A 10,483-nucleotide genomic window follows, 5' to 3' on the forward strand; every position below is an offset into this window, starting at 1 on the left:
CATGTGTGCGTGGGCGGCGGGACGGGGGGTCCCCGAGGGCGGCGGGGCTGGGGGTGGCTGTGACCGTGACCGTGACTCACTGTGCTTCCCTCTGTCCCTGTGCCCCAGCTTGTGCTGCCAGTGCGGCGTCCCCATCCCGCCCAACCCGGCCAACATGTGCGTGGGCTGCCTGCGGGCCCAGGTGGACATCACTGAGGGCATCCCCAAGCAGGGCACGGTGCACTTCTGCAAGCAGTGCGAGAGGTGAGGGGTCGCGAAATTGCTTGGGATGGCAGCAAAATGCGCTTGGAATGCAGCAGGCTCAGGGTTTAGTGGGGCAAAAGCGCTCAAGTCTGGTGAAGAGCTGGGAAAGGGGCTCAGCCTGGAGAAAAGGAGGCTCGGGGGGAGCCTTGTGGCTCTGCACAAGTCCCTGACAGGAGGGGGCAGCCGGGGAAGGCTTAGTTTGGATATTCCGCGAAATTGCTTGGGGTGGCATTAAAATGCGCTTGGAATGCAGCAGGCTCAGGGTTTAGTGGGGCAAAAGCGCTCAAGTCTGGTGAAGAGCTGGGAAAGGGGCTCAGCCTGGAGAAAAGGAGGCTCTGGGGGAGCCTTGTGGCTCTGCACAAGTCCCTGACAGGAGGGGGCAGCCGGGGAAGGCTTAGTTTGGATATTGGGAAAACTTCTTCATGGAAAGGGTTGTTCAGCCCTGGCACAGCTGCTCAGGGCACTGGTGAAGTCCCCATCCCTGGAGGGATTTAAAAGTCCTGGGGATATGGCATTTGGGGATGTGGTTTAGTGGTGGCCTTGGCAGTGCTGAGGGAATGAACTCAGTCATCTTAGACACTTTTCCATGATTTTCTATAATTCTAAAAGTTGTAGCTGCATTGCTGTTATTAAACTGAAATCTTGGGAAATAGCTGCTCATCTTCCGAGTAATTTAAGATGCTGAAGCATCTTCCACGTGCTGTAAAATGCTCCCTGTATCCCAGGTATCTCCAGCCTCCAGGAACCTGGATCCAGTGTGCTTTGGAATCGAGAGAGCTCCTGGCTTTGTGTCTGAAGAAAATCAAAGCTTCCCTGAGCAAGGTGAGAAGCTCATCCTGTCAGGATTTCACAGCATGCTCACAATTGTTACTGTAGAGATGGGAGCTGAGCAGAATGAACTGAGGGAAGCTGATGTGTTTTTAATGTACTTTAATTTTAGAATTTTCTTTTTGCACGTTTTAGGAATTATTTATGCAGTATTTGTTCTCACTGATTTATGATGATATGGAAAAGGGTTGCAGAGGTCTATATACAGACTAAATCAAATTCACATGTTTAAGTTGAATAAAGCATTGCTTAGGTTCAGAATGTTATTAGAGGAAAAGACCTGAGATTGATCACCTTCATTTTGCACCAATTAACCTCCATGTTCTAACTAAGCATTATTAATTGGATTTGGGATATTAATACATATATTTTTAATTAGGATTATTCACTTCTTCACTTGTTTACTGAACCATAAGTTTGTGGACTGAATCATAAGTTTCTGTTTGTGGAGTTAGAGCTGGGTTTGCTGAGCTCTTGTCTTTTCCCACGGGCAGGTCCGGCTGATTGATGCAGGATTCATTTGGACAGAACCACATTCCAAGAGGCTCAAGCTCAAATTGACTGTTCAGAAAGAGGTAACTGGAGCCCAACATTCTCCCTGTGGCTTTTAAAAATCTTTCATGGCAAACAACAACAGGATTTTAAAATTATTCTTATTATTATTAGATTTCATCCTGCCTCAGTTGTGTCATGAAAGTGCCATTCATCAGAATGAAGAAAATTATTGTCTGTTCCAGTAAAGCTGGGAAGAGCCTGCTGTTATTTGTGACCCAAATCTAGCTGAAACCTTCATCACTTTGTTTTGCAGGTGATAAATGGGGCAGTTCTGCAGCAGGTGTTTGTGGTGGAATACGTTGTTCAGTCTCAGATGTGTGAAGACTGTCACAGGATTGAAGCCAAGGATTTCTGGAAAGCTGTGGTGCAAGTCAGGCAAAAGGTAGAGGCAAACTGAATTTTTATTTGAACAAGCAGGCAAAGAATTGGGTGATTTTTCTGGATTTCTCAGACAAAAACGTACTCACACTTTGCCACAGGGATATGTTTGTGTTCAAGAGTGTTGGGATTTTTTTCTTACTCAGTTTAGAAAAACTTTCTGCTGTCCAGTATTAACATTCTTTAAAATGGTTCTGGCAGGAGGATCTTGTGTGGATAACTAAATACCCTCCTGTATTTTAAGGTAGTTTGGAAACAGTGAGACAAATATTTAAATCTTCTTTAAAGGAAATAGATCTCTCTAGCAACCAGTTACACAAAAATGAGAAATGGAAGCTTTAAATAAGTTGGTATAAGTAGAGCACTCTGAAATCTTTTTGTTTACTTGGGTGCTCCTTCTCCAGATGATCTCTTCATCTAAATGGTTATTCTTCAGAGATCCTGCTTTGCACTTGATGGTTCTTAAATAACCTTGATGCTTTTGTGTTTGTTTCGCTTTAGACTGTGCACAAGAAGACTTTTTACTATTTGGAGCAGCTGATTTTAAAGCACAGGCTCCATCAAAACACACTAAGGATCAAAGAAATCCATGGTGAGTGGGTGCCTTTGTTGGTCTGGAGGCAGAATAACCTGGATTTATTTAGCTGTGTAGAGAAAAGCTTGTGAATTATGTTTGATAAAAACCCACAGTGCTGGAAATGGATTTGTTTCCTTTCTTTTCAGATGGCCTGGATTTTTATTACTCTTCCAAGCAACATGCCCAGAAGATGGTGGACTTCCTTCAGTGTACAGTTCCATCCAGGTACAGCACTCCTGTTTATTGCCTTGAGTACTCAGAAGATTTGGGGAAATGTCTTTTATCCTTCATTTTTAACTAATTTTGTAAGTGAAAATGTAAGGAACCTGTGTTTTAGTCAAAACAGACAAAATCCCTTCTACAAAAATCCCATGTTTTCCTTGTAGCCATGGTAAAATTTACCTCTATTACCACAATTTCCTTAATATTTGCATTTGTAACAGACACACTTTGTTCCAAGGGTCTCCTGTTTCAACTGATGTCCCTCTTGTTTCCTGAGAACTCTTTATTTTCTTGTTTTACAGATCCAAATCATCCCAACGTTTGATCTCCCACGATATTCACAGTAATGTCTACAACTACAAAAGCACTTTCTCTGTGGAAATTGTTCCCATATGCAAGGTAGCTTCCCTGTGCTTCATCTTCAGGGTGTTGTGGGAAGTGGGAAGAGTTGGGATTTGGAGATGGAGGCCAGATTGTGGGGTTTGGGGGGTGGGGAGGGAAATGCAGGAGTTACTGGGGCTACAAAAATAAAAATACAAAGTTTAAAATTTTCTAAACTTTACTAAAGACTTGGTTAAAAATTCTTGAAATAGGAATGCAAATTATTTTGTGTTGGTTTGCAGGACAACGTTGTGTGTCTGTCACCAAAGCTGGCACAGAGTCTGGGGAACATGAGCCAGATCTGTGTGTGCATCAGAGTGACCAGCACCATCCACCTCATCGACCCCAGAACTCTGCAGAGTAAGTCTGGGCTTTTTCTCAGCACCTGATCGTTCTGCTGGCACAATTATTGTTTGTTTGTTTCCACAAAACCTTGGATTTTTCGACCTTAATGTTGTTTAATGTACTGTACAGTTTAATGGTGAACTAAGACATAATTCTCCAAGCTTGATTTCCATAGGATCCCGGGCAAAGCAGGCAGGCTCAGTGCTGAGTCCCTGGATGTTTCCTGTCTCTGCTAAGCATTTACATGTGTCAGGTTTATTCCTCTAAAATTAGATGGCTTCTGGATTAAGTTTTTATCCACTTCCAGAAGTTCTGTGCTGGTGTGTGTGCGCTGGTGAGCTCGGCCAGCAGAATCCCTCTAAAAGGATGGACCCAGGGAATAATTCCTTTGAGTAAAGGCTGTCACAAATCTGCTGCTCTTATGGGTCATGTCCTAAAAAACTGTGATACAGTGATGAACAAAATGTGTCTGGCAGTTGCCTTTATTTTGGTTAATGGGGTTTTTTTCCTAAGAAATTCTCTCCCTGATCACTTTCCAGTTGCTGAAATTGATGGAAGCACCTACTGGCGTCACCCCTTCAACAGCCTGTTCCACCCCAAGCAGCTGGAGGAATTCATCATCATGGATATCAACAGGGTCCACGAGAAGAAAAAAGGTGCTGGGGCAGGGGCTCGATCAAACAAGGTGAGAATTTCTCTGTTTAATTCATATTTTGGGCCTTCTGCTCAGCCGAATTCATGATCTGGATCTGCCTGGCACAGTCAGACTGGGCTGTTCTGGATCTTGCCACTGGAAAAAGCTTTTCTTGGGACCCTGTGGACCATTTGGTTTGGAAATGGCACAGGCAGGATGTGAATTCCACTTCCAGAAATTCTTCTTGAAGAGTTTAAACTCTGCTTGTTACTGGTTATTGAAATATTTGATGTTAACTTTGCAGCTCTAATTGCTGAATTGGTTTTGTTGAAGTATAGAAGCATTGCTTTTTAATCAGAATTAATGAATCTTCTCAGTTAAAAGCTACAACAGGCATCTAGTCACAGAAACAGCCTTTGGAAATTCCTGGGAGTTGGCATTTTCCTTTCCTTCCTTCTGTAAAGATGAGAAATGAGGAGTAGCAAGGAATACATTGGATATTTGATGCAGCAACAGAAGTGTAATGACAAGTGGAGTTTAAATCAGTGCAGGTGTTGGGGTTAAGCTGGGTTTGGTTAAGGAATGTTTTCTTTTCCATTCCCAAAGCACACTCTGGCTGAAGCCTGGGTCAGGAAAACCTCGGAGCTGGACACGGATCACCAATACTTCTGCTGTACTCACCTGGGGCACATCCTGAATCCTGGGGACCTGGTCTTGGGGTCTGTTCTTCTTTTCTGAAACTCTGTTAAATGATTATTTAATGACTGAATTCATGTGTTATCAAGAAAGTGTTGAACTGTTCTGATTTCAAAATGAAAGCAGCAAAAGGGGTGGAATCATCCTGGGCCTAATCCAGGAAATCTCTTTTCTAGCAGGAGTTTTCATGTGAAAATTGTGAGAAATAAGAGAGCCAAGGCATTGCCTTCAGGGTGCAGCTTGGAATCACAATTTAGGGACAAATAGATGGGAAGGATTTTTAAAATACCAATTAATTATGTGTTTGCTAATGAATATCATACACAGTGAAAACAAATGTGAAGTTTTTGTAAGATTAGGTAAATTAGGTGATGCCTAAAAAGGCTTAAACGTGAACGCTGTGAGCCCAGCAGAACCTCAGTGCATGTTGCAATTTGGATTCCAGAGGTTGGGAAGTGCCAACAGAACAGGATTTGGGAACAACAGCTGCTCAGACTTATGAAAGCTGCACATTCATGTGGATTTTTATTTGTTTGCCTTCATCTGGAAATATTTATCTTCCTTAGGAGCTGCACCTTGCTCTGTGCTGCCCTTTAATACAAACATGATACACTGAGGAAATCTTATTCATAAAGCAGAATAAAACCCCTGTTTTTATTTTAGGTTTGACTTGGCCAACTGCAACTTAAATGATGAATTTGCCAACAAGATGAATCCCCAACATATTCCTGATGTGGTAAGAAAATCCCTTTCTCTGTACAGAGTTCTCTCCATTACCCAGGGCTAGGAGGGAATATGATTTTATAATGAGCAGTGTCTGAAGGAAGAGAGGATATCAACAGTGACATTTGAGGATCATCTGATTTTTAAGGATTATTTTCTTAAATATTTGAGTGATGATTACATAATACATTTATTGTTGGGGTTGTTTTCCAATTACCATGGTGAAATAACACATTTATTGTTGGTTTTGTTCCAATTACCAATCACTGCGTGGTTAAAAACTGTTTTATAACCCCGGCGTGTGCTTGTCTCTTCAGGAGCATTTTCCAAGTGTTTGGAAACATTTTAACTGACAAATTCCCTACAAATTCAATATAACACTGCTGAGTGCCAGTCCAGCTGATTTGAGATGCCCAAGTGTGGATTTGGGTGCTGATTTGGGATTCTGGGAGGTGGAAAAAGGGGCTGCTTTTTCCTGCAGGTGCTGATCAAGAAGAGCTACGACCGCAGCAAGCGACAGCGCCGCAGGAACTGGAAGCTGAAGGAGCTGGAAAGGGACAGGGAAGCCACGGACACAGATGATGAAAGGTTCAGTATCTGCTGCCCTTTGCAGGGGTTTGTTCAATGACAAAGCTGCTCCAGCAGCAGCAGCTTCTAAATAACCTCCAACTGAGTGGAAAAAAGGAGAAAATTAGAGAGAAATGAGCACAGGGAAATTAAACGAGTTGGGAATTCATAGGTGTGGACAAAACAGCAGCAAGAATGAGTTGGAAGTGGGGGAGTTCTCCCAGGTCTGATGGGCTTTGTTTCTGTGATTTTACTTTGTTCCATAAATTTCCATGAATCCAAAGGAAAAGTGAGTAAATACATCCCACATCTTTCACAGACAATACCAGGACTTCCTGGAAGATCTGGAAGAGGATGAGACCATCAGGAAGAATGTCAACATTTACAGAAGTAAGGCCTTTTTAACTCCTTTGTTGGGTGTAATTAAATCATGTTTAAATCATGTGTGAGGGAAGATATTTTCACTGAAATTCTGTATTTGCGTTCTCCAAACTACCCATGCCTGGAGAAAAGCTGTGAAGTATTTCACAGGTGTGTTTCACCTGAGGGGTTTTGTTTCCTTGCCTTTTACAGGAGAGAGAAAAAGAACTTTCCTCCTTCACCCAAATCTCTGCTGGATGAAGGATTTGATACAGAATTCACTTTTTTCCATGAGGGGACTGTTGGGTTTTTAGGAGGAATTTTTTGCTTGTTGGTTTTGTGGTTTGTTGGTTGTTTTGGCGTTGTTGGTTTGAATTTTTTCCCCATTTTCCCTTGGGGTTCCTCAGGTGCTTTGGGGTTTGTTTTCTGTGCTCAGCTGGTTTTTCTGTGTGTTTTTAGATGCAGATATTCCAGTGGAGAGTGACACAGATGATGATGGAGCTCCACGGATCAGCCTGGCTGAAATGCTGGAGGATCTCCACATTTCCCAGGACGCCACTGGAGGGGAGGGAGCAGAAATGCTGACAGAGTAAGGACAGTGCCTTCAATGCAATAAATATTCCCTTGGGGAGGACAAACTCCTCAAACCATCATTAACCACCACAAGGCCAGGAAAAGTGACTTAAGTCCCACTGCACCCCAAAATAATGGCCTGGAATTCATATTTTATGGATGATAGCGCAGAGAATCAGCAATTAAAGTTCAGTTTCTGGTGGAAGCATTGCAATAGGAATTCCACAAGTTCCTCCCATCCCTGAGGGATCTTTCCATGCAATTTCTGCACTGGAGAAAATAAGGAAGGATGTCCAGAGGGAAAGATTTTATTCCAGTTTGCTGGATTTTAGGTAGAGTCCCTACCTACTGTTACAGCTTTAATCTCTTACATGGGGAAGGTTTTCCCCATTTTTTTGGCACAATGGTTTGAAGCCTTTTATGATATTGGTGGATTATTCCATACATTCATATTTTGGGGAAGCTCAACACTGTAACTTCTGTTCCCTTATACACAAAAAAACTTCCCTGGAAAGCTCTTGATCAGAAAGATTGGAAAATGCTGTGGAGTGTGATGAATATTGTACTATATCCCATGCCTGTATCAGTGGATTAAAAGCACCATGCACAGCAATTAATTAATAAATCAGCTATAAACGATGAAAAACCTGTTCAGATATTTTGATCCATCATTTTTTAGTTGACTTTAAAATCAAATTTCAGTCTGCAAGCCCAAAGAGGACAGAATAATAAACTCCCTGTTGGTGGTAGGTGAAGGGGCAGTAATAAAGGCTGGGTTTAAACTGTGCTGTTTTGATCAATCCTTTTCCTCCCTGTTTTCCTTCATGGAGTCTCCCAGGAATGTTGGATATTTGCTGTGTTGTCTCATCCTCTTTGTCTGTGGAGAGCTCCCTCTTCCTTTCCCCCTTTCCATGCTCTGCTGCCAGCCTGGAAAAGCTTTCATGGATCTTTCAGCAGCAGTTTTGTCTGGGAAGATCTTGTGCTGCTGGGCAAACAAGCCATGAATCCAAGGGTTGCTTGGTTTTGTGGGATTTGTTTGGCTGGAGCAGCTCTCCAGAACCAAAGCTGGGTCTCTTTGTAGCTGCTCAAGTTCCCAGTGTCCCTTTGGGAGCTCAAAGAGGTTTAGGGAGTATCCAGCAAATTTATTATTTGCCAATATTCTCACTGGCACTGGATAAGGGATTTAACAAAAGGCATTAATTCTCATGGATAACAGCTGCTACATGCCCTGCAGCTCTTCCTGAAAATCTCTGACTTGACCCAAAAAAAGATCCTTTTATACAACAGAAATTGTTCAGGATTTTAAGTCAGAGCTGCTTAATGATGCATTTCCACCCAGATCCTGATGAATTTTGATTTGGAAAAGTCACGGGAAAAGCTGTGCAGAACTTTGGAATTGAGTTTTGCTCAGGGGAAAATGGTGAAAGAAAATGTGCTGTGTAGGTCAGACCATGCAGCACAAAAGCTGGATACACTGGATACCTGAGGGGAAAAATACCCAGAAAAGGAGGAGGATTGGGGGGTGCAAACACTCAGTTTTTCATTTCTTTTCTAGACAAAAGTCGTGTATGTTGATGGTGAAAAGCTTAAGGTGATGATTTCACCTTTCACTGCTTTAAGAATCTGTGAGTGGATGGCCTGATGTAACTACAGGGGTCCCAAGTGCGGGTCAGGTGGGAACTGCTGAGTTGAAATATTTATAGGAAAACACTTCTAACCTCAGGCCAGGTGCCTGGCCTTGGCTGCACTCCAGGCCAGCTCCTGGGCCAATTTTGGGAGCTTCCAAGCTAAGGAATTGAGGCACTGCTCCAGTGGGGACTTCCAACAAAATCAGTGTTAGTTCAGTCTCTCACTCTTGGAAGTAGCTTAAATATAGGGAATGCCAGAGGAATGTTGTGTCAGGAAGTTTTCCATTAAAAAGTTAGACAAGGATACAGGTTCCTTCCGTTGGGTTTTTGGGATTTGGCATCATTTCACTGGATGCCACTGGGAAGAGCCTGGCTCCATTTCCATCCTGTCTCCCATCAGGGATTGATAGAGATGGATATAATTCCATCTCTTCCCCATTCTCCTGCAGGAGCATCCCTAGAAAAATCAGGATGTGCCTGTGCTGAACGTGAGAGTCCACCTGATGTCACTGTTCCTGCATGGCCCCAAGAGCTGCTCCAAGGGAAAGGTGGCTAAAAACTCAGGAAAAACGCTTTATGCCCATGCAGTTCTTAATATTTAAATTCAAAATAACACCAAGCTAAAGAAAAACAAGGCAAGAACTGCTTTGAACTTGGTGTTGAAGGATTTAATGCCAACAAGCTGCTCCTTCTGCAGGAGATTGATCTCCACTCAGGGCCATTTATTTCAGCTGCACCTCCCAGAGCAGGTAAAAGGAGTGAGGCTTCAGAAGGATTTGGGAATGTTTCCTGTAGCTCATTCCAGGACATAATCATGGAACAAAGAATCTTGTTGCTGTCAGAATCTGCATTTCCTCCTAAATACAGGATGGGAAGGTGGTTAAGACAAGTCAGAAAGAGGAAACGAAGTTTAGAACTGGCCAGGGTTTCAGTTCCATGACAAAACTGAAGCCTGATGGTAAAGCAAGAAACTGAAGGGATTTTATGCAACTTGAATATTCAGCTTTCTAAAATGAAACCATTGTGGATGATACAAATCCCCAACAAGGACTGAAAGCCAATTTTAAACTCACCTGTGCTCAGTGAGAAATTCCTGAAGCTGTGAAATATTTGGTGGGGTGTACACACCCTGCTGAGACTTTGTGCTCTGGGGATGGTGATTAACCCTTGGAGCTCTTCCTCAATTCCTGCCTTTTTGTAGGGCAGGGCTGAGATGGAAGGGCTGCAATTCTGAACCCATAACTGCGGCAATGAATTCCTGCAAAGGGAAGAGAACTTGGCAGAGTTAATCCAGTAGGAATGCAGGGGAAGAGAAAACCCTTGGAGTCCTTTGGAGTCCTGGGCTTGGCTTAGACTTTTCCTTAGAAGGTGAATGATCTCAGTGACAATAATCCAGAGTTTTAGGAGGCTGGAATCATGCCTTTCCCACTCTAACAAGGTCAGCCTGACTTGAAATGCTTTGTGAAATGTGGGGATTCACAGCTGCTCCAGGGTTTTTCCAAGCTGGATTTGACTTTTCCAAAGTACTTCCCATAGTATGGACATAAAGCTTCCAGAGGTGTCCCTGACAGGTGGGGTGCAGTAAGAAACCTCCATGATGTGTAATTCCAGAATCCCTGAGGTTGGAAAAGCCCTCCAGGATCATCCAATCCAAGCGGTTCCTGATCCCCATCTTGTCCCCAGCCCAGAGCCCTTCCTTGGACAGTTCCAGGGATGGGAACTCCAAATCCCCCTGTGCAGCCTCTTCCAACCCTTTCCATGGGGAAATGCCTG

The 10,483-nt window shown here is 43.3% G+C and overlaps 1 protein-coding gene across 1 annotated transcript; it reads left to right on the top strand.

Annotated features, from left to right (window-relative positions):
• The first annotated feature begins 1 nt into the window (after window position 1).
• On the top strand, window positions 2-7,869 carry NMD3 (NMD3 ribosome export adaptor). The gene is made up of 14 exons (XM_008633788.2): window positions 2-243; window positions 969-1,065; window positions 1,566-1,646; window positions 1,880-2,008; window positions 2,506-2,596; window positions 2,728-2,806; window positions 3,106-3,202; window positions 3,427-3,544; window positions 4,069-4,214; window positions 4,770-4,882; window positions 5,523-5,595; window positions 6,064-6,170; window positions 6,469-6,539; window positions 6,969-7,869. The coding sequence occupies exons 1-14, from the start codon at window positions 2-4 to the stop codon at window positions 7,100-7,102; spliced, it is 1,578 nt and encodes a 525-aa protein (XP_008632010.1). The 3' UTR covers window positions 7,103-7,869.
• The last annotated feature ends 2,614 nt before the right edge of the window (window positions 7,870-10,483 follow it).

The sequence above is a fragment of the Corvus brachyrhynchos genome, unplaced genomic scaffold (genome assembly GCF_000691975.1).
Source record: "Corvus brachyrhynchos isolate BGI_N302 unplaced genomic scaffold, ASM69197v1 scaffold544, whole genome shotgun sequence".
Taxonomy (NCBI): domain Eukaryota; kingdom Metazoa; phylum Chordata; class Aves; order Passeriformes; family Corvidae; genus Corvus; species Corvus brachyrhynchos.